Consider the following 27,932-nt stretch of genomic DNA (forward strand, 5'->3'; position numbering starts at 1 on the left):
TCTTGGGAGGAGGCAAAGCAAGAAGCAGCTCACTCCCAGCATCTACTCCTGCAGTTCCCATGCCTTCCTGACCACCACCCAATTTTGTTCACATTGCTGTTAAGTTTCTCAAAAAAACATGTCACACATCCTGTAGGACAGGGGTTCTCAAACTGGGGGTCGGGACCCCACAGGTGGTCGCGAGGTAATTACATGGGGGGTGGCAAGCTGTCAGCCTCCACCACAAAACCTGCTTTGTCTCCAGCATTTATAAAACGGTGTTAAATATATAAACAAGTGTTTTTAATTCGGGGTGAGGGTGGGGGCTCAGAGGCTTTGTGACCAGTACAAAAGTTTCAGAATCTCTGCTATAGGACAAGATGTTTCTTGCTGTGCATGATCCTTAATACTTTATCATCATTTACTAGAAAGCCATTTTACTAGATAAAAGCAAGAGAGGACATTCTCAGTCTCCACACATTTATCTGTAGCCACTCTCTTTCTTGTACACAAACTTTTTTTTTTTTTAAAACCAAAGCTCCCCAAATCTTCAACTATCAGTCTGGCATACACTGTAGTAAAACTTGCCTTGTTTACACTAGAGTTTAAGATGATGTTACTTGGATTGTACTAGCTAACATGATACACAACTTTCCCCATAAATCCTAGACTAGACTAAAACTGGTCCATAATTTTTATCTGAATGATTTTCCAAATGAAACATGCCCACTTCACAAAAATCAAGATTTCTTAAGAGAATATTTCAATTTTTCTGAAAGATTTTGATTTTCTATTGGTAAAAAAAAAACAGAATGGCAGCTACCTGGCTGCCCACCTGGAAGGCTGTTATTTTCACTTTTGGCAAGTGAAATTGGCAAAAGTTTTCACAGAGGGCTGCCAAGGCAGAGTGCCAGGGCACTGTTTCCCACACCAGCTCCAGGCGACAGTCAGAGCCATGGCTTTCTGCCTCTCCAGTTCCAGGAGCTGCAGGTGCAGGCTGAGTGTCCAGGCTCTCTACTTCTGTGGCAATTCAGCAACTGACAAGTGCAGGCAACGAGAAAGCTAAAAAATTCCATTTCAGTTCCCTTGAAACAGGTTTTTGTTTTTTTTTAAAAAAAAAAACAAAATTTTTCAGAGGAAAAGGATTCCCTTTTTTTCAGCCAGCTCTAGACAAAGCTCTCTCCCCCACTTTCATCTGATCCTAAATGGTTCTATAATACCCTGGGCAAGTCAGTTACACTATCTAAGTAAGCCAAGGAATCAGTTACTTGACACATCCTATATTGACAACCATAAGGAATACACAATGAGTTCAGCCTTTAGCACTAGAATTAAAAATCAAAATACCCTTTGCATCGTCAGAGCCTGAAGCCAGTAGTTTAGGGTCCATCAAGTTAAAGTCAACACTCCAGCATCTTTTTTCATGCTCCTGTTTTGAGAAAGAGGAAAATATTTGGAATGTAGTACATTATAATTCCCAGCGCTAAAATACGCAGTAAAGCAAAACAAATGCAGTTTGGATGAATTAAGATGGAATTTCTGGATATGGACATTCACTATGTATAGCAATGATCTTAAATACATTTTTCTCTCACACAAACTAATGCTTGTGTGGTTTAAGAGAAGCCCCAAAAGATGGCAACACTAGCAAGTTACATCCAGGGGTGGGTTTTTTGTTTTTTTTTTTTTAAAAGTACTGCTTATTTGCTTATCTCAGAGGAGACTTCTCATGACAGTATATTTTGGTGTGTTACTACTCCCTTGTGGCCCTTCATTCTCTGAGCAAAAAAAATGCATGAATTTTCTAAATACTATTAAAATGCATCTTTCAACAAGGAGATTATTGAATTTGTTTAGAAAGTCCAGAAAGAGGAGTATTGTTCACTCAGGTATTAAAAGTTTAAGTGGTCACAGGAACTGTAGTTTATCACGCATATACATGTGTCATTTCAAGTCTGAATGCTGTTTCCTTATAAGTGATGAGGAAGGTTTAATATACTAGCTCCGTAACATTCTGTTAAATGAAACTTGAAGGTTAGTCAAGTCATTTCAAACCTTCACAAAGCTTGAGAAGAGACGTGAAGAGGGCATGAAAAAGAACATCCAGAACAATGTTCCAAGTAGCCTTTCAAATATGTATACAGCATATGTCTGTGCACATACCTCAACTTATGAAAATCTGGAAGAAGGGACAAAAGAATAGATAGGGAGTTTAAATAATGAAGTGGAGTTCGTTTCTTTTAGTACAAGTAACAGTTGGAATATAACTCCAGTTTCATCATTTCATATTCATAATGAAAATTTATACTATATAAATAATCTGTCCTCAAATTCATTATATTAAGATTCATTGTGTCCAGTGAGATCTCTTTCTAGTTGGCATACACATAATAAAAGGATGTCAACACAGAATCTTATGATACAGATTAATACACAATAATGAGAGCTGCTGTTTAACTTAAGGAAAAAATCTTACATTCCTATTTAACTGTCAAAGAGAGATGCACGCTCTATGGCAGCAGTTCGCATCTACTCTTAAGAAGTGGTCCACCACCTCCTGTCCCAACTTCTCAGTTCCAATCACACACCTTCCTAGTGGCCCTCATTACAACTGATTAAATGGAAAAGTAACGTTAAGACAGGATTAAGGAGACAAGATGAAAATAAATTCTAATGGATAAGTGCTTGATTACATTCACCTATTCTGTGTTTGAGCTGCTAGCTTACTGTCCCACGTGCAGGGCTTTCTATTTACTAGCATCAAATCTGCCCTGGCTGCCAGCAGCTCCACTACTTCAATCTTTTCAAATGACTTGGCATTTTGCTTTTCTCTCTCTACAGTGGGCGCGCTAGTCTCACTATTTTTTAGGCCTTCTGCAAATATGATCATGGTTGAATGTACAGCAACAAAACTTCTAAGAAGAAAATGAAGCAGCCATGCAGAGGTTTTTTTTTTTTTTTTAAATTCACATGGAAGTCTCCAGTAACTCCTCTTCCTTTTCCCAGATCCGTGCCCCAACAGCAGGGTTTTGGCTAGCCACACAATCACTGCTTAAAGGCTGCCGTGTGCCTCACTATTGTGACAAGAAGCTACATTGGTCACTGCTGGAGAATCATGACTCAATGGAGTTATAGAAAAGTCAAAAACATGGTAACTCCCTCTTAGCCAAGGGAATTCACCTACTGTAGATGCAGCCACTTTGCCTCATGCAACCATCAATGCACTACTAGAAACACCTTAATTAGAACATTAATATGCAGACAAACCTGAAGCCATGGCCCTTGCAAAGACGAAAATGGTACTGCTTGGTGACTGCACTTTACCTGGTAGACCTTTGATCTCTGTCCTGTGAACCCATCCCACAGGATGACTGTGCCTTCATAGTCACTGCTGGCTAACAGGTTCTTGTGGTAGCTACTCCAGCTGATACAGCTTTAAAAAGAGAAAATCCCAAACAATCTTACTTTAAACTATATTCTATACACCTTAAAAATAATTATTGCAATAGCTCAAGTCAATTAGGATCTTTGCTTTGGGCTGTCCCAAAGTACACAATCTTGAATCAGTTGCCTTTTATTAAAATAATCAGAAAAGGAAAAAACAAAAAGCATCAGAAACTTGGAAAAATTTTCAGCATACAAACTACACAAGTGTTTTTAATGTCTTTGTTATGCAGTTTACCATCTCAAGATATTATTTGCAACTTATATAATGTTTTATGCTGTTTAATGCTCTGTTCCTAGGATATATGTGTTTGCACTTGCACAGAGACCCAGAATTTTAAAAAAGGAAAAACATTTTAACCTTTTAGCTCCTTAAAAGCCACAATTTAAACCATGATGCCAAAAGCAGAAGTCCACTAATGCAATCTACAGCTGTAAGATATACAACTACATTGGTACCAAAGGATTAAAAAAAAAGCAAGGAGACTATGACCTCTTTGACACAGAAGAAACAGACTATTCATTGCATTCTCAATTTAAAGAGTGCCCTCCTCTGTCACTTGAGAAAGGAAGGTTTGAGGGAGATCTCTAAACAGGGATCAGAGAAAATACATAGGTTGTGTTTGTATTTTATATTGAATTGAGCAGTCCTGAAGGATATAGCATCGGATTAATATGGAAGAGTGAAACCTTCTAACAGGTACAACATGGACAATAATAGAGCCAGCTTCCTCTTACTGGTCTGGGAATATGCTTCAAGCCTGGTGTCCAAAAATATTTCAATAAGGGTAAGAGAATTTAGAACACACATTCACCCAATTTTTGGCCCATCTGGTGTGAAAAAGTGCCAGTTGTCAACTGTGACGCATGTAAGAGGAACTGAACGGACACTGATCCATTTCACATAGGTCACCAAATAGCTATGAGAGAGTAACTAGCTTAGATTATTACAGTCTTGATAAATCAGTCAGTCTATGCTAGCATTCCCATTGTTGCTGGAACGGTGTGAATGCAACGCAGGGAAATTTCTCTAAAACCGGCAGCCCAGATAGGGTCTTAGAGACTGAGTCACCATAACCCAGTTAGGGTATGTCTACTGTAGGAAAACAGGTGATGTTTTGAAGTGCGTTCGCTAGCATGTTTTAATTAACATGTTTTTTTTTTAAATGCTATCTATAGCCTTATACACACACAGGGTTTAAGGCTTTTAAAAATGTGATTGCTAACCTGCCATTTTCTGTGTTGTTCTCCGTGTCCATTTCTTTCTCTCTATCATACGTCAACCCTTATATTATCTCTTCCACTTCTTTCCCTCCCCCATGCAGAACACCTCCTTTCTAATCTATCCCATCAATCTCACTCCTTCCACCCACCCAACCACATCTGCATCCCTGTTCACACCCTCACCTCCACCTCTTCACTCATTTGTACCACCCCTTCATATTTAGATTTTTCAAGCCTTAGCAGCCAGAAAACTGAACTAAGATGTAGAGTACTAATTTTAGAGGCAATGCCCAGGCAAGAATTCAAGCCACTCTTCAACACCAGCTGCTAAGAAAGAATGAAGCTTAACTGTATCTTCAGAACAGTAGCAAGCTTTTAATTAGAAAACATGTATGCCTCTGGTCCTTATAGTTGCAAAGGACCTTCAAAATGTGAATGATGCAGTGGCACCTGCCTGAATCAGCAAACAGGTTGAAACAATGAAGAGAACTATCCTGTTCATTTAAAAACCCGTTAACTCTGTAGCCTAAGGAAAACCATAAAACGAAGAAATTGCTGTACTAGAGCAAATTAGAACTATCTAGTCCAATATCCTGTTTCTGATAGTAGTAAGTACCAACAGCTTTAGAAAAACATTCAAGAAACTTTATAGTAGGAATTTATAGAATAATCTACCCACAGGGAAAATTCCTTCCTAACCGCCAACAGATGAGTGACTTGTGCCCTGAAGCACAATTTAAAATGTCAGCATTAATTATTTCACTGCTAATCAAATCACGTAAGAAAGGAGAAGGACAACCATATAATGAAAGCTCTGATCTATTGTGAGCTGCATGTTATATCTGTATAACAAGTGGGTGGAACTTGGGAAAGTACCACCCATAATTCTTTTCTTCCAATCTAACTCCTGGAGAAAGACAAGACAAAAGTGTTGGGCTTCCTCTAGGATGCCATCCTAGGACCCTGCTCAAGGGCTCTACCTTTTGCCACCTCCAGCTGGTAGGTGAATAAAAATCTGCTTTCCTCTCTCCTAGTTGCAGAGTGAGACGGACGTGGTTCTTGTCAGTTTCACTCCTGCCCACAACATTGGTTTTAGTAGCAATGAAAAAACTGACTAGAAGCTGGTCTGTTTTAAGTCTCATATGTCAAACATCTTTAAACACAATCCTTCAAAAAAATTAAAGGGTCATAATCGACAAAAACAAATAATTTTCTTCATCTTCCTGACTTGATTCTCCCCTCACCATCACCAAGCTTCTTTTAGATCTTTAACAACCTGGAATGTTCTATTAAACAGTACAATGCATGAGGTTTTGTGTAACTTATCATTAGACTAACGTTTATGAAACAAAAAGAAAAGGAGGACTTGTGGCACCTTTAGAGACTAACAAATTTATTTGAGCATAAGCTTTCATGAGCTACAGCTCACTTAAATGCATCCAATGAAGTGAGCTGTAGTTCACAAAAGCTTATGCTCAAATATATTTGTTAGTCTCTAAGGTGCCACAAGTCCTCCTTTGCTTTTTGCGAATACAGACTAACACGGCTGCTACTCTGAAACCTGTTTTTATGAAACGATATACTCAAGGGATATATCAGACTAATAGAACAGCTCTTCCTCCAGGTGTGTGGAGAGCTTTCTTCATTCTTAAAGCTTCCTTTTAAAATCTAGAAATAGTCACATCATCATGTTCAGATGTCCTTACTATTTGAGCTGCTGTATTTTTTGATAGTACTCACAGGAAAAAAGGCTATCAGTATAAATCTCCATTCCTGGGAGATTAACTAGCAGAAACAATCTCACACAAGGTACATCTGAAGAGAACTAGTTGTCAACTGCTAGCTTGCTTTCATGAACTGAGCATCAGATCTGCACCGTAGGGCTTGTCTACAGAGCCTGCAGTTTAGTCTTCTTTAAACAGAACTACATTAATACAAACTATATACCTTTTTGTTCATGCCCACAGCATCCACATGGGAGAGTTACAGCCCAACACATTAGCTCACACTGTAATTCACACCCCCATAGTCCAAACTGTGGGCCATGTAGACAGCCTGAGATTCCGATCTTAAAAAGACTTGTGCACCGGGTGCTTCACTTTACACACAGTAGCCCCATTTACCTGAATGGGGACTACTCACACAGTGTGAAAAGTGAAAGAGAGAGAGAGAGAGAGAATAGTTCTGTGTGGTAAGTACATTAATTGAGTTCCAGGTAGAAGCCTTACATGCTCAAACATTTCAGCTGTAAGACTGGCTTCTGAAAGAATGCAAATGACAGCATGACCGAACGCTGCAGTGGCACAGAAGTAAAACTACTATTAAAATAATTTTTTAAAATACATTTTAGCTGTTTAACCAAACCCTAGCTAAGGTAGCAGACAAATGGTTTTGGAGAAAAACTCAGCAAACAATATGACACGACAGAAGGGGAGACAGCTCTGAGATGATTATTCCAATAAGTGAAAGCGAAGGGAATTCAAAGCTACAAATCCTTACATCACATTTGGTCCAAACATTCTGTGTCTCATCAGAGTGTGTGAGATTCCAAGGTGATTATTTTCTAAAGGGCTCCAACAGCAATGGAAAGAGTGTCCACATGGACCCAGTGAGTAGGGAATCTAGATTGAGAATTGTAGCTTAACTTTATTTTGATGCTTTCAAAACCTTACAGTAATGAGCACATCACTTGTGATTAGGACGGAACAGCCATACATGTGATTTATGTATGAAAATAAAAACACATCTTAGGAATAATTTTTAAAACAAAAAATAACCTATTCTTGTGGTTTTTGCTTTTACTGCAGTTGACTAAAGAGATGCAGCTGATTTTGGAGTTGGGGTACCATTTATCACAGAGCGCTGCTGCTGCAAACATACACTGTGTGTGAACATGCAGAATATTAAAGATGTGTTTCATAAATGTTTTCCTACCCACATTTTGTATGCTGCCTACTGTAGATCAGGCAGCCATGAGACTAGTTTCTCTTTTTGTTGAACTCTAAATCTTCACATTTCTCTCAACCTATGGCAAAGCAACAATTCTGCCTCCTGAATAAATCACAGAAGCAGAGCAAGCATTAGCTGCTACCTGTTCATCCCTTTCTCTCCCTCTTTCCCTTCTCCCTCTGCAGCAAGGAGAAGGAGAGGTTATCGCCTGTCATAGCTAGGGACATTGCAAATCGTAATTAGATCACAGGATGCGGTTTATAGTTACTACACAATGCCAGGATTTGTTCCTTGTACTGAGGCTATGAATCTGTAAATGGGATTTTTAGAAGGATTTATGTCATCATCTGTTTTTCTTGGAAGCATTTAATACTTCTAGGGGGAGCTGTGCAAATTTAACAAAAAATGCAAGTGCTTATTTCCTCCCTATTCTTAACAAAGATCAGAAAGCCCATATAGGCAAGAATGCATTTAGGAAGCAGGTGGGAGAAAGGTGGGTGGGTGAGAGAGACACACACACACAGACAGACACAACTGGTTTAAGGGCCCAGCTCCAAAAAGGTTTACAATGAATTACTCCGAGTGAAGCAGAATCTTTCAACAAGCACCCAGCTGGCACTCAGCACTGGGCAAGGGCTTCCCTTTTCATAGCTGTTCTAAAACACCAGACTTGCTCTTGGCCAGACATGAGTCCTCACAAATGCAGTCACATGCCTGCTTCCATAAATACCCATCACAGCCACTGTTTACAAACCAGTACCAGTTTTTTTTTTGGGGGGGTGGGGTGGGGGGGTGGGGTGGCGCCAAGCTTTGGACAAGGTTAATAGGTCAATTTAGCATAAGTTTCCTATAATGTTAAATTCAGAAGGCAAAAAAACCCAAAACCCTGCAGAAGTGCAGTTTATTATGTGAAGAAAAGGAATGGAATGTACAGGGAAACTTTAATAAACTCATCTTCATAGATCAATTTCACTATAAGAATTTTCACTGGAACTGCAAATTGCATCTCACTGACCATTTTGTAACTTCATTCTACCACACCAATATGCCTCCATGTGTATTAGTAGGTTCTTCACACATAACTGGAAAACTTTATGAAGCGTGAAGTTAACTGTCAATTGTCTTCAAACTACCTGTGAAGTCACCACTATGTTCCACTTGGTGATATTAGAGCACCATTTCTTAAATGCTGCCACCAGAGGCTTTTCTTGCCGCCACCGCCTCCTAGGCAGTGATTGGGGCGGGGGGAGAGAAGGAGTTGCGGGGAGTAGGCAGCCAGTGAGAGTTCCCGACCTTCAGCTCTTGTGGGGCGGGTGGCAGGTTCTGGTCACGCAGCTTCCGGCTCACCACTCCCCCAATCACCTTTGGTCCCCACTGCCTCCTCTGGCCCTAGCCTCACCACCCCCTGCCCTTGGCCAGAGCTGTCCCATCCATAAGATGGACCCGGATAACCGTCCCAGGCCCTGCAGTTCAGGGAGACGTGGGGGGGGGGGGGTTTGCAGGGCAGGGCAGCCTGGGGGACTAGCAGGGGATCTGGCGTTGGCAGCACCGGCCCTGGCATTTATTTCCTTTTCTTGCCCGCAGCCCCCTGGACTCGGGCTTAGGCTCTGCAGCAGCAGCGATTGACCTGTCCCAGCCCAATCTGCTGGCTCCCAGAGTCACCTGCCGCCACAGGGTCCTATCACCCCCCCCCCAACCACTTGTGCCAGGGCAGGTTGACCCTGACCCTACCCTTCTGCCTCGGATGGACTCTTCCCTTTTGCGGCGGGACCCTCCACCAGCACAGGAGGTCCCCTTGTCCCTAGCACACATGAGTACCAGCCAGTAGTCTCCATCTTCCCTCGCCATCGTCCAGCCCTGGTGTCCCCCCAGTACCACACACCTCCCCCTTCTACTGGGGTCCTCCGGTGCCCCTTCCAGGCCAAGGCCAGCCCTTATCACCTCCCTACCTAAGGGGTCCTCTTTGCCTTTCAGCTCTCCAGCCTTCGGGTTCCCCTCCCTGCAGTACCAGGACCTGGGATCCCACAACTCTGCTCTCTCCACCACCCGCCAGGCTGGGGTCCTCCATCCATCTGCTTTTCCGCCTCCCCACCCCCTTCTAGCCCCCAGAAAAAACAGATCTTAGAGCCCCTCCTCCATGCTGGAGGGTCCTGGTGTCCCCCAACACCATGGCACATATAAGCCCTACTAAGAGCCACCCACTTCCCGAGACATGGGCTCTCCGTGTTAAGACTGTTTAATTACATTTTTAAAAAATCCACAGAGGGTAGCAAGACCATATGCACTGGGAAGTGAGTTTCCTGCAAGGAAGTCCAGGAAGGTGGATTTCAGAAGGTAAGTGGAGTGACACTGATCGTGAACGGTGAGGTTTTTTTTTTTTAAATTATATGAACTTCATTACAATTATAAAAAAGAACTACAATATAACTTATTATAATTATACAGCTGGTGCTATCAATATTTAACCTGTGGCCAGCAGCTACCCTTGAAGTTCACTGTAACCAGATTTCACCTGTATAAAACATGTTAAGGGGAGGCCCCATACAGGCTGATTTGCCCTGGGCCTTGCCCCCCCCCACCCCCGGGATGGCCCTGCCCCTGGCCCCCGCAGCCTACCCCATCACTGGGCTCTGGCCATGGGACTTCAGGCTCTAGCCCCAACCGCACGATGGCAGGCCCCCACCCGGACCCAAGGCACTGGCCATGCCTCCATCCCCCCACATTGCCCGACTCCCACTGCCGCCTCCTTCAACCCCCCCATCCATCGCTGCTGGCCCCTACTGCCTCCCTACCCACCTCCCCATCCAGGGCTTAATTTGTCCCGCGGCTTGCTGTGAAAAAGTGATATTTGTATGTTTCTTAATATCACTTTTCACTGCCTCCCAGCTAGCAAGTCTATTTCTGTGATACATGATATTAACATACAAATGTCACTTTTCACAGCAGACTTACTAGCTAGCAAGTCTTTAAAAAAGCAACCCAAAAAAGCAAAAGCAGCAGCAGCAACAAAAGACAAGAACATGCAAAAGACCTTATTTTTGTTTCTATTCTGTTTGAGTCCAAGAAAGAAGAGAGACAACTGTACATTATTTTTAATATTCAGTTTGCAAAAAACCCTACATAAATAAACTACAATGATTTGGGCACATATACATGCATATTTGTTTTTCCTGAAGTTAAATTAAGAGTTTTATGAAAAATTGTCAGGGTGGCCACCGGTAAGAGTTGGTGGCCGCACTCTGAGGCCACCAAAAATTTTGTTGGGAGAACCCCTGTATTAGAGTATGGCTCACTTATACATTTATACATAAATGTCTAAAAACAATTTGGGGATGAGAACATTCTGTAACGTAGTTTTCCCACTACAAAACATAGTTCCTAGAAAGAAAATAGTAGCAACAAGGATAATGCCACCAGGTGCCCTCACCCTGGCTTTAAGAACTTCAGCGGAATTCTTTTTTTTAATGTAACAGACAGATTTCCTGCTCTTTTTGGTGAGATCCCAACCACACACCATTACAGTTGATGTATGCTTGTGACATCTAAAAAAAGACCCAACTGGCAAATCAGAACATGGGTTTGGACAATCGTTCTCTCTACTTAAACTATGAAGATGCATTAAATCTGAGCTTATTGTAAAGCAGTTCAAGTTATTTAGGTTTTTATTAAATATGGATTTTTGGATAATATGTTACTAAACAATACAAGTGTGGTCTTCTCTACACCAATGTTCTCTACACCAATGTTCCTGCTTGCCGGGGGCTAAGATTCGCGATGTGACGGAGAGACTGCCGAGACTCATCAAGCCCTCGGATCGCTACCCCTTCCTGCTTCTCCACGTGGGCACCAATGATACTGCCAAGAATGACCTTGAGCGGATCACTGCAGACTACGTGGCTCTGGGAAGAAGGATAAAGGAGTTTGAGGCGCAGGTGGTGTTCTCGTCCATCCTCCCCGTGGAAGGAAAAGGCCTGGGTAGGGACCGTCGAATCGTGGAAGTCAACGAATGGCTATGCAGGTGGTGTCGGAGAGAAGGCTTTGGATTCTTTGACCATGGGATGGTGTTGCATGAAGGAGGAGTGCTGGGCAGAGACGGGCTCCACCTTACGAAGAGAGGGAAGAGCATCTTTGCGAGCAGGCTGCCTAACCTAGTGAGGAGGGCTTTAAACTAGGTTTACCTGGGGAAGGAGACCAAAGCGCTGAGGTAAGTGGGAAAGCAGGATACCGGGAGGAAGCACAGGCAGGAATGTCTGTGAGGGGAGGGCTCCTGCCTCATACTGAGAATGAGGGGCGATCAGCAGGTTATCTCAAGTACTTATATACGAATGCACAAAGCCTTGGAAACAAGCAGGGAGAACTGGAGGTCCTGGTGATGTCAAGGAATTATGACGTGATTGGAATAACAGACTTGGTGGGATAACTCAAATGACTGGAGTACTGTCATGGATGGTTATAAACTGTTCAGGAAGGATAGGCAGGGCAGAAAAGGTGGGGGAGTAGCACTGTATGTAAGGGAGCAGTATGACTGCTCAGAGCTCCGGTACGATACTGCAGAAAAACCTGAGTGTCTCTGGATTAAGTTTAGAAGTGTGAGCAAAAGGAGTGATGTAGTGGTGGGAGTCTGCTATAGACCACCGGACCAGGGGGATGAGGCTTTCTTCCGGCAGCTCGCGGAAGCTATTAGATCGCATGCCCTGGTTCTCATGGGTGACTTTAATTTTCCTGATATCTGCTGGGAGAGCAGTACAGCGGTGCATAGATAATCCAGGAAGTTTTTGGAAAGCGTAGGGGACAATTTCCTGGTGCAAGTGCTAGAGGAGCCAACTAGGGGGGAGCTTTTCTTGACCTGCTGCTCACAAACCGGGAAGAATTAGTAGGGGAAGCAAAAGTGGATGGGAATCTGGGAGGCAGTGACCATGAGATGGTTGAGTTCAGGATCCTAACACAGGGAAGAAAGGTAAGCAGCAGGATACGGACCCTGGACTTCAGGAAAGCAGACTTCGACTCCCTCAGGGAACGGATGGGTAGGATCCCATGGGGGACTAACATGAAGGGGAAAGGAGTCCAGGAGAGCTGGCTGTATTTCAAGGAATCCCTGTTGAGGTTACAGGGACAAACCATCCCGATGTGTCGAAAGAATAGTAAGTATGGCAGGCGACCAGCTTGGCTTAACGGTGAAATCCTAGCAGATCTTAAGCATAAAGAAGAAGCTTACAAGAAGTGGAAGGTTGGACATATGGCCAGGGAAGAGTATAAAAATATTGCTCGGGCATGTAGGAATGAAATTAGGAGGGCCAAATCGCACCTGGAGCTGCAGCTAGCAAGAGATGTCAAGAGTAACAAGAAGGGTTTCTTCAGGTATGTTGGCAACAAGAAGAAAGCCAAGGAAAGTGTGGGCCCCTTACTGAATGAGGGAGGCAACCTAGTGACGGAGGATGTGGAAAAAGCTAATGTGCTCAATGCTTTTTTTGCCTCTGTCTTCACTAACAAGGTCAGCTCCCAGACTGCTGTGCTGGGCACCACAACATGGGGAATAGATGGCCAGCCCTCGGTGGAGAAAGAGGTGGTTAGGGACTATTTAGAAAAGCTGGACGTGCACAAGTCCATGGGGCCAGATGAGTTGCATCCGAGAGTGCTGAAGGAACTGGCGGCTGTGATTGCAGAGCCATTGGCCATTATCTTTGAAAACTCGTGGCGAACGGGGGAAGTCCCGGATGACTGGAAAAAGGCTAATGTAGTGCCAATCTTTAAAAAAGGGAAGAAGGAGGATCCTGGGAACTACAGGCCAGTAAGCCTCACTTCAGTCCCCGGAAAAATCATGGAGCAGGTCCTCAAAGAATCAATCCTGAAGCACTTACATGAGAGAAAAGTGATCAGGAACAGTCAGCATGGATTCACCAAGGGAAGGTCATGCCTGACTAATCTAATCGCCTTCTATGATGAGATTACTGGTTCTGTGGATGAAGGGAAAGCAGTGGATGTACTGTATCTTGACTTTAGCAAAGCTTTTGACACGGTCTCCCACAGTATTCTTGTCAGCAAGTTAAGGAAGTATGGGCTGGATGAATGCACTATAAGGTGGGTAGAAAGTTGGCTAGATTGTCGGGCTCAACGGGTAGTGATCAATGCTCCATGTCTAGTTGGCAGCCGGTGTCAAGTGGAGTGCCCCAGGGGTCAGTCCTGGGGCCGGTTTTGTTCAATATCTTCATAAATGATCTGGAGGATTGTGTGGATTGCACTCTCAGCAAATTTGCGGATGATACTAAACTGGGAGGACTGGTAGATACGCTGGAGGGCAGGGATAGGATACAGAGGGACCTAGACAAATTGGAGGATTGGGCCAAAAGAAATCTGATGAGGTTCAATAAGGATAAGTGCAGGGTCCTGCACTTAGGACGGAAGAACCCAATGCACAGCTACAGACTAGGGACCGAATGGCTAGGCAGCAGTTCTGCGGAAAAGGACCTAGGGGTGACAGTGGACGAGAAGCTGGATATGAGTCAGCAGTGTGCCCTTGTTGCCAAGAAGGCCAATGGCATTTTGGGATGTATAAGTAGGGGCATAGCGAGCAGATTGAGGGACGTGATCGTCCCCCTCTATTCGACATTGGTGAGGCCTCATCTGGAGTACTGTGTCCAGTTTTGGGCCCCACACTACAAGAAGGATGTGGATAAATTGGAGAGAGTCCAACGAAGGGCAACAAAAATGATTAGGAGTCTGGAACACATGAGTTATGAGGAGAGGCTGAGGGAACTGGGATTGTTTAGTCTGCAGAAGAGAAGAATGAGGGGGGATCTGATAGCTGCTTTCAACTACCTGAGAGGTAGTTCCAGGGAGGATGGTTCTAGACTATTCTCAGTGGTGGAAGAGGACAGGACAAGGAGTAATGGTCTCAAGTTGCAGCGGGGGGAGGTTTAGGTTGGATATTAGGAAAAGCTTTTTCACTAGGAGGGTGGTGAAACACTGGAATGCGTTGCCTAGGGAGGTGGTGGAATCTCCTTCCTTAGAGGTTTTTAAGGTCAGGCTTGACAAAGCCCTGGCTGGGATGATTTAATTGGGTATAGATCCTGCTTTTGAGCAGGGGGTTGGACTAGATGACCTCCTGAGGTCCCTTCCAACCCTGATATTCTATGATTCTATGATTCCTCCAAGCCAAGCAATTTAGAATCGCAATTTATTATCTGTGCCAGAGTGCAAGAGTGAGTGTTGGCATAGATAATGGGCACACCAAGAGTGCATTTGGTCAATGATCACCAATCATCATCTATCAAAACTAATAGCACCCCAGTGCTGGAGGGAGTTGATGGGTTAAGAAGCTGCCAAATGACAAATGCATTTGTTTAGGAGGAAGGGGGGAAACAGAGCAAGGAAATGAAATAAAGGAACCTTCTCCTCCCACCCACGCTTACTGAGTGCCAGGGAACTTTACTTTAAATTTTAATTTGGTCACATCTCTGGGTGTACACGCACATATATAAATATAGCAAATATGGGAAAAGAAAAAATCTTGAAGCTGTGAAAAGTGTCTCATCTCATGCACAAAGTTGACATGGTAGACATCCCTAAATGCATTAATGTGGCTCTCTCCTCACTGGAGGCTGGCAGAGAAGCAAGAGTAAACAATTACCTTCTACTGAGAAGATTGTCAGGGTTAGATTATCAAATTTAGAAGTAGTGAGTTCAGTTTGGAAGTAGTCTCAGAGGAATAGAAAAACATCAAATACACTTTAAAGCTCTCTTTCTGCTTGAAGTGCAATAAGAGCACCTAATCCACTGCTAGATTCCCAAACAAACGTGTTGAAACTTAGTTTCAGTGACATTATGCTAACATTCCCACCAAAAAAAAGTTATTGTCCTTATGAAAATTCCATACCTTTAGAAAATCATAATGTTTTAAAGCCTGGTAAGAAACCGTTTATGGAACCAACCAGCTCCCCACAGTTCTATAATCCTTCAATCATCTACCAATTTACATTGCCCACCCAGGAAGGCGGAAACAATTGATTTTGTTAGGGGGAGAAAATGGCAGATCAATGAAAATGGCAGATCAATTTAAAACAGTTGGGTTTAAAATATAAACCTCAATGTTAGAGGTTCTAGACCAATCAATGCTGATTTCTCTCAAAAGACTGGTTTTATTGAGCTCTGTAGAGAATATCTCAGTCGTTAAAGATAGAAAAGACATAGTATAGCCATGATAGGCCCAAACATCACCTCTTGTACATTTCACCAGCATGTTGTTCCCCCTTCGCCCTAAACTGGTTTTTTTAGACAGCAAGTTCTTTGGATCAGAGAGTGCCTTCTTGTACATTTGTACAATGCCTAGCAAACACCGGGTTTTGAAAGGAATATAGTCCCATTCTTCAGAAGTCTGTATGTTTTCTCGTAGTAATACAATATGTTGCAGTAGAAGAATACTTCTCTAAATAGAATCGGATTGACTGTCTGATGTTATGAAGTGTACTGATTATGCAGTGTGAGGTTGTATTGTGTAAATTTGTATTGTGCAACATCCATAGCTTCCTGTTGCAACACCGTAGTATGTGTTCGTGTTCTACTGGAAACTGTTCCAATGGATAGAAAACGGGATTTTATAATTAAAATTTGATCGTTTTAGTGTCGCATGTGTTTTTGTTAATTTTAGAAGGTAAAAATATAGGCTGGGGAGTCAGAAGAAGTTCAGTAAGGCGACCGATACATGAAGATTTATACTATTGTGATGAGTTTCAGAGTAACAGCCGTGTTAGTCTGTATTCGCAAAAAGAAAAGGAGTACTTGTGGCACCTTAGAGAAGTGAGCTGTAGCTTACGAAAGCTTATGCTCAAATAAATTGGTTAGTCTCTAAGGTGCCACAAGTACTCCTTTTCTTTTTACTATTGTGATGAATTGGTTTGATCCTTCCAGTTTTTCCCCCCCAGACTTTAATGTATGTTTTTGAAAGGGTTAGAATTTTTGTATTAAAATATAATTTTAAGGTGTTAACTGGATTCTATGGAAATATTTTCAACGAAAATTCCAACAGCTTGTTTGGGAATTTCCCTGGGTTTTTTGTGCATGTTAGTAAGCAAGCACGAAATGACTAAATTGAGTTGAGGCATCAGGAGTCCAGGAAGGATGTTCTGCTCTGACAGATCTTACGATGACCACCAAAATGGGACCTCCCTCATGTAGATGTTAACAAGTCCATATGAAAAGTATGTGGGGGGGTGGAGAAATATCACACCGAGGACTAGGTATATCTCAGTGGGATGGGGGCATAAGGGACAATGGAGGGGAATTGAGTAAGCAAGGCTCCTAGCCATGGGGGTACACAGGAGACTTTAAGCATTTTAAAGCTCTTTATGTCCCTTCCAGTGTATTGTCATTCACAACTACTCCTCCCCACCTCTGGCTCAGCAGGTCATTTTTAATAAAAATGAATGTTTGGAAATACTATTACACTACAAATAGTAAAATAATAAAGAATCAGGGTTTTCCTCAATCTGCTGAAAAAGAAAAAGCAGAATGATAAACTACGTGCTGCTTAAGTCAAGACAAAAAGGGAACTGTACCTAGTTAAATAGGTCTCCTTTAAGAAGGTTAGTCCTTCTGTATAAGGAGGACAATTTCCCAGTTCCTCATTTCTTTCTGGTCTAAGCTCTAGGCACTTCCCCTGTAGAACAGGGTAAGTTCGGAAGTGAGAGAACACAAACTTCCTCTTCATCTCAGAGAGGCTCCTCACTCCTCTACCGTTCCTTGAAAAATCATAGCATGGGATGAACACCCCCCTGTGACAAGTTCATTATACATCAGTGCAATTTTTTCACTAACATTCATTCCTTAGAATGGCTACTGCCACTCCATGCCAATGGAGGGGGGAGGTCTCTTTCAATTGAGAAGGAATCTTTCAGTGGGTGGCTGGTGAGAGATCATCATTCACACCAACCACAATGAGCCAATGCAATAACAATGGTTTCAGCACCTGTAGAAGCAGCGGGTCAGAGCACTGAGTAATCCACATAGTATTTCTGCCATTATGAAGAGATTATTGCCATTAATATTTCCTTCACTAAGCCTCCTTTCATAGAGACTCTGAAGAGCCAAACAGCCTCTGACAACCCACTTCCTCAAATGAAATGGGATCTGAACAAACAATGGTTACAGACTCTGGAACAAATATGGTGCAAATTAATTATACTCCCACCCTTCCCAAGCCCTGCAACCATACTACCTTTCCTCTCCTTTCTTTTTTAGTAACATATATTCTTCAAAGCCCAGATCAATTCCTTCATCTGGAATCTTGACCAGGCTGTTTATAAACTCTTTTTACAGAGTAGCTTTTTTGCTGAATACAACTCTCTCAAGAAAGAGCTAATCATTCAATTACACCACATGCCCCTTCTCCACTAGCTATGGCAATAAATCTTTGGGTATTTTTAATGCAATGTCTGGGTATGAGGATCTGACATTACAGTCCGTGTAATTTTATGTGAACTGAGAGAGTGCCTGAACTGCCCACCACCAGTCTGAATACAAATAAAGCTTTAATATAACTTTTCCATTTCCCCTTCACTAGCACAGTGCCAAGGATAAAGAAAGTAATGCTCTATTTACTGTGTGTAAGGGACACTAATTAACACAGAGCATGCTGGGACTCTAGGCAAAGGCAATGCATACCTGATTTTCGAATTACAGGTCATTTCATTCTCAGGGTAATGAATGTCCACTGCGTCCTGAATGACTGTGCCGTACTCGTAGACTTTAATCTTCTTTGTCACCCCAGCAATAGCAAAATAGTCACAGTCCCGGTCGAATTCGATACTGAGGAGCAAAAGCAGAAATCAAGGACTACGTAAAACACATGCACTTATGAACAGGACATTTTACTGCCTGAATGAGATCAGGATTTGGTACTTGGCTATTACAATTCTCCTTAAGAGTGCAGTTAGAAAAATATTTAACATTCTACCTATGCCAGGAGAAGTCAGTTGCTTCTAATGGGCTCAAACAGCATGGAGTTCCTATTCCTAGGCACAGCTGCATCAAGAGATCATGATATGCAAGCCCCACACCCAATTGATTTACTGAAAATGGACTTTTGTGGCTGCACAATATCCCTCCTGAAGATGGTACCTTTGTTCAGACATTTAAAATGTTTTTCATTTCAACTCTACATTACGATGCATCCAAATGTCAAAGCTGAGAGTTCACACTGGGAAGGTAGTAAAAAAATTTGACCACATGGTATATGAATAATATGCCACAGGATATTACTGATTGATTTCTTTTACAGTTAGACTCTGTTGCACCCATTGTCCCCTTTACTATGGTAGTTTGGATTTCCTAGGGTTAATGCAAAGCAAATTAGTACTCATGGTAAAGACCTCCAAACTCCCTGAGCAACAGGAAAATGAAAAATAGATCACCAAAACTATAAAAGCCACACACACAAGATGCTTTCTATCTAGTGCTGTTCTCGTGAACCAAGGCATTTTCTGTCTTGAAATGCTCGGCATGTTTGTAACAGATGTCAGTGGAGATGGAAGAAAAAGCAGTCACTTTATAATGAGGTTAACCCTTAAACCAGAAAGCCCTCTGATCACACATAAAAGACATCTGAAGGGAAGAAAGGGAGACTGGGTTATGAACAGTGAGAATCATTATCAAGCTAATATATTGGAAGGTCTTGAAAAGTGTACCAGATACTTAATCAGAGAAACTACAACTACTACCCAGAGGCAACTCCCTGGTGAAAAGCTGAGCACCCACCTCTCCAAACTACTGTGGGGAGAGAAGGGGAAGATGCAGGGATTCCTTCGAGGGTTGTCTCTTACACACTGGTAGGATAGAAATGTGGAACTCCTTACTCTTGTCTGAAAGAAGGAAAACTCCCCCTGCAGACCTAGAGTCTCCCTGCTGCCATGACTGACAGTGGTATCACTCCCCACAGGCTCTCGGCTTATGTCATAGTATTCTTCCACTACTACCCCAGCTGCCTCATTTTGAGCTCTCCTCCCCAGTGAACAAAATTCAGTGCACGACTATGTGGTTTGCTCATCAGCTTTCCAAGCAACAGTAAGTGATGCTATTGTAACTGTCATTTTCATACTATGCTCCCTGTAGCAAAGTAAAATGACAACATATTGGTCAGTTTTCACTTTAATACAGTTGGGAAAAGCTCTGAGCAACCAGAGGCACTGAAGCCATCTTTCCACGTACTTAAACAGCGTTGCATCCTTTTACATTCTTTGCATGTTCAGAAGATTATCTTAGTGGCTAATGACTGGATTCCCTCCCACCAATGAAAGCTTACATACTGCAGAAGCTGATGGAATTGCACCCATTCAGCAAGGAAAATTTCCTTTGTGCCAATAGTGAGAGAATATGTAAATCCTTATAATTAAGATACTGTCAAGTTGTTGGGATTTTTTTTTTAAATAAGAAACAATTACCCACCGATATGTGATTTGACTCTACAAATTATGGAACATTTTCTAACTTAATGTCTAAAATTAGGCATCTAGATCTCCCAAGCAGTGGCAAGGAATGGACACAATCCTTCATAGTTTCTTGCTGCCCACAGGGGAATCTGACTAGTCTTGTTTTAAACTACTGCTACTTGGTGGAACCCTAAGCAGCAGCAGCGAGGCCCTTGCGCACTTTGCATGCAGATTCAGGATGACATCAGAGTACCAGTTTGCACTCAATCTTTGAAACTGTAGAGCCATAAACTTAAAAGGGAACATGCTATCAAACTTTACATCTAGTCAGTTGTAGTTTCAGGTTTACGCTTGCTCTCGACTCTACCAATTTGTGTGGATTTACATTAGCCCTGGTCTACACTAGGACTTTAGGTCGAATTTAGCAGCGTTAAATCGATGTAAACCTGCACCCGTCCACACAATGAAGCCCTTTATTTCGACTTAAAGGGCTCTTAAAATAGATTTCCTTATTCCACCCCTGACAAGTGGATTAGCGCTTAAATCGACGTTGCCAGCTCGAATTTGGGGTACTGTGGACACAATTCGATGGTATTGGCCTCCGGGAGCTATCCCAGAGTGTTCCGTTATGACCGCTCTGGACAGCACTCTCAACTCAGATGCACTGGCCAGGTAGACAGGAAAAGAACCACGAACTTTTGAATCTCATTTCCTGTTTGGCCAGCGTGGCAAGCTGCAGGTGACCATGCAGAGCTCATCAGCACAGGTGACCATGATGGAGTCCCAAAATCGCAAAAGAGCTCCAGCATGGACCGAACGGGAGGTACGGGATCTGATCGCTGTTTGGGGAGAGGAATCCGTGCTATCAGAACTCCGTTCCAGTTTTCGAAATGCCAAAACCTTTGTGAAAATCTCCCAGGGCATGAAGGACAGAGGCCATAACAGGGACCCGAAGCAGTGCCGCGTGAAACTGAAGGAGCTGAGGCAAGCCTACCAGAAAACCAGAGAGGCGAACAGCCGCTCTGGGTCAGAGCCCCAAACATGCCTCTTCTATGATGAGCTGCATGCCATTTTAGGGGGTTCAGCCACCACTACCCCAGCCGTGTTGTTTGACTCCTTCAATGGAGATGGAGGCAATACGGAAGCAGGTTTTGGGGACGAAGAAGAAGATGATGATGAGGAGGAGGTTGTAGATAGCTCACAGCAAGCAAGCGGAGAAACCGGTTTTCCCGACAGCCAGGAATAGTTTCTCACCCTAGACCTGGAGCCAGTACCCCCCGAACCCACCCAAGGCTGCCTCCTGGACCCAGCAGGCGGAGAAGGGACCTCTGGTGAGTGTACCTTTTAAAATACTATACATGGTTTAAAAGCAAGCATGTGAAAGGATTACTTTGCCCTGGCATTTGCGGTTCTCCTAGATGTAGTCCTAAAGCCTTTGCAAAAGGTTTCTGGGGAGGGCAGCCTTATTGCGTCCTTCATGGTAGGACACTTTACCACTCCAGGCCAGTAACACGTACTCGGGAATCATTGTAGAACAAAGCATTGCAGTGTATGTTTGCTGGCATTCAAACAACATCCATTCTTTATCTCTCTGTGTTATCCTCAGGAGAGTGAGATATAATTCATGGTCACCTGGTTGAAATAGAGTGCTTTTCTTCAGGGGACACTCAGAGGAGCCCATTCCTGCTGGGCTGTTTGCCTGTGGCTAAACAGAAATGTTCCCCGCCGTTAGCCACAGGGAGGGGGGAAGGTTGAGGGGGTAGTCACGTTAGCCACAGGGGAGGAGGCAAAATGCGACCTTGTAACGAAAGCACATGTGCTATGTATGTAATGTTAACAGCAAGGTTTACCCTGAAAGAGTGTAGCCACTGTTTTATAAAATGTGTCTTTTTAAATACCGCTGTCCCTTTTTTTTTCTCCACCAGCTGCATGTGTTTCAATGATCACAGGATCTTCTCCTTCCCAGAGGCTAGTGAAGCTTAGAAAGAAAAAAAAACGCACTTGCGATGATATGTTCTCTGAGCTCATGCTGTCCTCCCACACTGAGAGAGCACAGACGAATGCGTGGAGGCAAATAATGTCAGAGTGCAGGAAAGCACAAAATGACCGGGAGGAGAGGTGGCGGGCTGAAGAGAGTAAGTGGCGGGCTGAAGAGAGGGCTGAAGCTCAAATGTGGCGGCAGCGTGATGAGAGGAGGCAGGATTCAATGCTGAGGCTGCTGCAGGACCAAACCAGTATGCTCCAGTGTATGGTTGAGCTGCAGCAAAGGCAGCTGGAGCACAGACTGCCACTGCAGCCCCTCTGTAACCAACCGCCCTCCTCCCCAAGTTCCATAGCCTCCACACCCAGACGCCCAAGAACGCGGTGGGGGGGCCTCCGGCCAACCAGCCACTCCACCACAGAGGATTGCCCAAAAAAAAAGAACGCTGTCATTCAATAAATTTTAAAGTTGTAAACTTTTGAAGTGCTGTGCTTAAAGTGCTGTGTGGCATTTTCCTTCCCTCCTCCACCACCCTTCCTGGGCTACCTTGGTAGTCATCCCCCTATTTGTGTGATGAATGAATAAAGAATGCATGAATGTGAAGCAACAATGACTTTATTCGCAAAAAGAAAAGGAGTACTTGTGGCACCTTAGAGACTAACCAATTTATTTGAGCATGAGCTTTCGTGAGCTATAGCTCACTTCATCGGATGCATGCCATGGAAACTGCAGCAGACTTTATTTATACACAGAGAATATGAAAAAATACCTCCTCCCACCTCACTGTCCTGCTGGTAATAGCTTATCTAAAGTGATCATCAGGTGGGCCATTTCCAGCACAAATCCAGGTTTTCTCACCCTCCACCACCCCCCACAAATTCACTCTCCTGCTGGTGATAGCCCATCCAAAGTGACAACTCTTTACACAATGTGCATGATAATAAAGTTGGGCCATTTCCTGCACAAATCCAGGTTCTCTCACCCCCTCACCCCCCTCCCAAAAACCACACACACAGACTCACTATCCTGCTGGTAATAGCTCATCCAAAGTGACCACTCTCCCTACAATGTGCATAATTAAGGTGGGCCATTTCCAGCACAAATCCAGGTTTTCTCACATCCCCCCCCCCACCCCCATACACACACAAACTCACTCTCCTGCTGGTAATAGCTCATCCAAACTGACCACTCTCCAAGTTTAAATCCAAGTTAAACCAGAACATCTGGGCGGGGGGGTAGGAAAAAACAAGGGGAAATAGGCTACCTTGCATAATGACTTAGCCACTCCCAGTCTCTATTTAAGCCTAAATTAATAGTATCCAATTTGCAAATGAATTCCAATTCAGCAGTTTCTCACTGGAGTCTGGATTTGAAGTTTTTTTGTTTTAAGATAGCGACCTTCATGTCTGTGATTGCGTGACCAGAGAGATTGAAGTGTTCTCCGACCGGTTTATGAATGTTATAATTCTTGACATCTGATTTGTGTCCATTTATTCTTCTACGTAGAGACTGTCCAGTTTGACCAATGTACATGGCAGAGGGGCATTGCTGGCACATGATGGCATATATCACATTGGTGGATGTGCAGGTTTTGTGCTGGAAATGGCCCACCTTAATTATGCACATTGTAGGGAGAATGGTCACTTTGGATGAGCTATTAGCAGCAGGATAGTGAGTCTGTGTGTGTGGTTTTTGGGAGGGGGGTGAGGGAGTGAGAGAACCTGGATTTGTGCAGGAAATGGCCCACCTGATGATCACTTTAGATAAGCTATTACCAGCAGGACAGTGGGGTGGGAGGAGGTATTTTTTCATATTCTCTGTGTATAAATAAAGTCTGCTGCAGTTTCCATGGCATGCATCCGATGAAGTGAGCTGTAGCTCACGAAAGCTCATGCTCAAATAAATTGGTTAGTCTCTAAGGTGCCACAAGTACTCCTTTTCTTTTTGCAAATACAGACTAACACGGCTGTTACTCTGAAAAATGACTTTATTGCCTCTGCAAGCGGTGATTGAAGGGAGGAGGGGAGGGTGGTTAGCTTACAGGGAAGTAGAGTGAACCAAGGGGCAGGGGGTTTCATCAAGGAGAAACAAACAGAACTTTCACACCGTAGCCTGGCCAGTCATGAAACTGGTTTTCAAAGCTTCTCTGATGCGTACCGCGCCCTCCTGTGCTCTTCTAACCGCCCTGGTGTCTGGCTGCGCGTAACCAGCAGCCAGGCGATTTGCCTCAACCTCCCACCCCGCCATAAACGTCTCCCCCTTACTCTCACAGATATTGTGGAGCACACAGCAAGCAGTAATAACAGTGGGAATATTGGTTTCGCTGAGGTCTAAGCGAGTCAGTAAACTGCGCCAGCGCGCCTTTAAACGTCCAAATGCACATTCTACCACCATTCTGCACTTGCTCAGCCTGTAGTTGAACAGCTCCTGACTACTGTCCAGGCTGCCTGTGTACGGCTTCATGAGCCATGGTATTAAGGGGTAGGCTGGGTCCCCAAGGATACATATAGGCATTTCAACATCCCCAACAGTTATTTTCTGGTCTGGGAAGAAAGTCCCTTCCTGCAGCTTTTGAAACAGACCAGAGTTCCTGAAGATGCGAGCCTCATGCACCTTTCCCGGCCATCCCACGTTGATGTTGGTGAAACGTCCCTTGTGATCCACCAGAGCTTGCAGCACTATCGAAAAGTACCCCTTGCGGTTTATGTACTCGGCTGCTTGGTGCTCCGGTGCCAAGATAGGGATATGGGTTCCGTCTATAGTCCCACCACAGTTAGGGAATCCCATTGCAGCAAAGCCATCCACTATGACCTGCACATTTCCCAGGGTCACTACCCTTGATATCAGCAGATCTTTGATTGCGTGGGCTACTTGCATCACAGCAGCCCCCACAGTAGATTTGCCCACTCCAAATTGATTCCCAACTGACCGGTAGCTGTCTGGCGTTGCAAGCTTCCACAGGGCTATCGCCACTCGCTTCTCAACTGTGAGGGCTGCTCTCATCTTGGTATTCATGCGCCTCAGGGCAGGGGAAAGCAAGTCACAAAGTTCCATGAAAGTGCCCTTACGCATGCGAAAGTTTCGCAGCCACTGGGAATCGTCCCAGACCTGCAACACTATGCGGTCCCACCAGTCTGTGCTTGTTTCCCGAGCCCAGAATCGGCGTTCCACAGCATGAACCTGCCCCATTAGCACCATGATGCATGTATAGGCAGGGCCCATGCTTTCAGACAAATCTGTGTCCATGTCCTGATCACTCACATGACCGCGCTGATGTCGCCTCCTCGCCCGGTATCGCTTTGCCAGGTTCTGGTGCTGCATATACTGCTGGATAATGCGCGTGGTGTTTAATGTGCTCCTAATTGCCAAAGTGAGCTGAGCGGCCTCCATGCTTGCCTTGGTATGGCGTCCGCACAGAAAAAAGGCGCGGAACGATTGTCTGCCGTTGCTCTGACGGAGGGAGGGGCGACTGACGACACGGCTTACAGGGTTGGCTTCAGGGAGCTAAAATCAACAAAGGGGGTGTCTGTACATCAAGGAGTATTTCAGGCAGGACTTCACGGAGGGTTCCAAAAAGAAATGGTGCACCTAAGTTATCGTTCTTATTGGAACAAGGAGGTTAGCCTGGCCTCTGATTGATACATGGCTAGATTTACCTCGCTGCACCTTCTCTGTGAGTGACTGCAGTGTGACCTAGAGGAATGAGTCCCCTAGACAGGGGAGTGGGGGAAGCAAATGAGTACAAAACAAATCTGGTCTATTTCTTGTTTTGACCCACTCCATCTATCTTTTACATCTTTGGCTGGCAGCAGACGGTGCAGAAGGACTGCTAGCCATCCTCATCTCTTGCCTGTCTGGCAGAAGATGGTACAGTATGACTACTAGCCATCCTCATCTCGCCTGCCTGGCAGAAGATGGTACAATACAACTACTAGCCATCCTCATCTCTTGCCTGCCTGGCAGAAGATGGTACAATACGACTACTAGCCATCCTCATCTCTTGCCTGCCTGGCAGAAGATGGTACAATACGACTACTAGCAGTCCGTATCGCCTGCCTGCTCACCATAAGACGGTTCAATAGGACTGACTGCAGGACTAAAGAGAATGACCTGGTCAAATCACTCCAAATTTAGTCCCTGCGTCCATGTCTGCCCAGGCGCTCCCAGCCGACATCGCCAGGAGCACCTCGGACACGACGAGGACGACTACCAGTCATATTGCACCGTCTGCTGCCAGAAGGCAAAGGGTTGCTGCTACTGTGCAGCAAAGCCGTACCGCGTCTGCCAGCACCCAGGAGACATAGGGTGACTGTTACCTGAGCGGGCTCCATGCTTGCCGTGGTATGGCGTCTGCACAGGTAACTCAGGAAAAAAGGCGCGAAAGGATTGTCTGCCCTTGCTTTCACGGAGGGAGGGAGGGAACGGGGGCCTGACGATATGTACCCAGAACCACCCGCGACAATGTTTTAGCCCCATCAGGCATTGGGATCTCAACCCAGAATTCCAATGGGCAGCGGAGACTGCCCACAGTGCAACGCTCCGGAAGTTGACTCTAGCCTCGGTACTGTGGAAGCGCTCCGCCGAGTTAATGCACTTAATGCACTTAGAGCATTTTCTGTGGGGACACACACACTCGAATATATAAAACCGATTTCTAAAAAATCGACTTCTATAAATTCGACCTTATTCCGTAGTGTAGACATACCCTTAGTTTCCTACTTTTAAAAGTGTTTTTCTTTCCTATTGCTATTGAAAGGCCCTCACAACAAATAGTTCCATGAAAAACGGAGCCTGACCAGCCACAGATATCAGGACAGAGTGGCAAAACCCAGCCAGAGCCCCTCCCCTAGCCTTTTCCCAAACTTCAGAGGGAATCTCCAACCTTGGGTGTCCCAGACCTCAACAGAACACCCTCCCTGAACCAGGAGGATGGGTGGGGGGAAGGGGAGGCGGGGGGAACACTCCTAGGGAACAGTCTGCTCACAGGAGCAGCACAGGCTGCCTGGCCAAAGCTGGAAGCAGCAGAAAGGAGGGGTGTGGCCAATATAGGCATTCCGCCAGGGTAGACCTCCTTGGGGGCACCTGACCCCAGAGGAACCCTCCTCCTCCAGCTACATGGGCTGGGAAATCACGGCAGCACTTCCAGAAGCAGGTTAATGGCCGAGAGGCACGATTAGTGAATATGGTCTGGCATTATTTTGGGTGAAAACGGGACAGGGCAAGATGATTTCTCGGGACTGGTTGTTTTTGCAGAAGTATCCTAGCCAAGCTGTTTTTTTGCAGAACACTATGTCAAAGCAGTTCAGCATCGCACTGACACGTCAACTCTCTCTGCCCCAAGAAAGAGGTTTACAACCAGACACCTATATAATGTTGCAATGGATTTATTTGTACCACAATCTTAATTGAACTGCTGTCTCAGCTACCGTTTGCTGCCCTGTGGATTCTAACACAACATAACTAAACTGATGGCAGCTATTCATCTACTTGGATTCAATTTATACCCTCAGTCTTCTGCTGCTAAAGGAGAAATATTACTATGTCTGGTGAAGGGCCAGGTTATTAAAACTGAAAATTCTGTTTTACCTGAGGAGATTTTGTTACTGTTAGCGGCACAAACTCGGACTAGTATTATTCCTATGCTACACATTTTTTCCTTCTTAAAGGTTATACCTTAGCCAATAAAATCAGTCGTTCAAGGTCTAAAAATTAATGTACCATTAAAAAACCTTTTCTTTAAAATAAAGAGCATGAGCACCAACCAGTGAAACTGATTCTCAGACCTCTGCCCTTCAAAGAGACATTGCAGGGAAAAAACCAATGCAGAAGAAACTACCATCCATACAGATGTTCATCTGTTGGAAGGGAGGGGAAAAATTTACACCTCTCCCCCTTTATTAAAGCATATAGCTGCATCTTGGCTTGAATTCTCCATC

General features: G+C 44.3%; 1 protein-coding gene across 3 annotated transcripts in view; it reads right to left on the reverse strand.

Moving 5' to 3' along the window:
* COP1 (COP1 E3 ubiquitin ligase) overlaps positions 1-27,932 on the reverse strand; it is a 228,633-nt gene that overhangs the window by 95,164 nt on the left and 105,537 nt on the right. For all 3 annotated transcript variants that reach the window (XM_073356470.2, XM_073356469.2, XM_073356471.2), the window contains exons 12-14: positions 18,253-18,396; positions 3,304-3,412; positions 1,327-1,408 (exon numbers count right to left, since the gene is read on the reverse strand). In XM_073356470.2, the coding sequence (XP_073212571.1) occupies positions 1,327-1,408; positions 3,304-3,412; positions 18,253-18,396 (335 nt within the window). The remainder of the gene's footprint in view (positions 1-1,326; positions 1,409-3,303; positions 3,413-18,252; positions 18,397-27,932) is intronic.

The sequence above is a fragment of the Lepidochelys kempii genome, chromosome 8 (genome assembly GCF_965140285.1).
Source record: "Lepidochelys kempii isolate rLepKem1 chromosome 8, rLepKem1.hap1, whole genome shotgun sequence".
Lineage (NCBI taxonomy): Eukaryota > Metazoa > Chordata > Testudines > Cheloniidae > Lepidochelys > Lepidochelys kempii.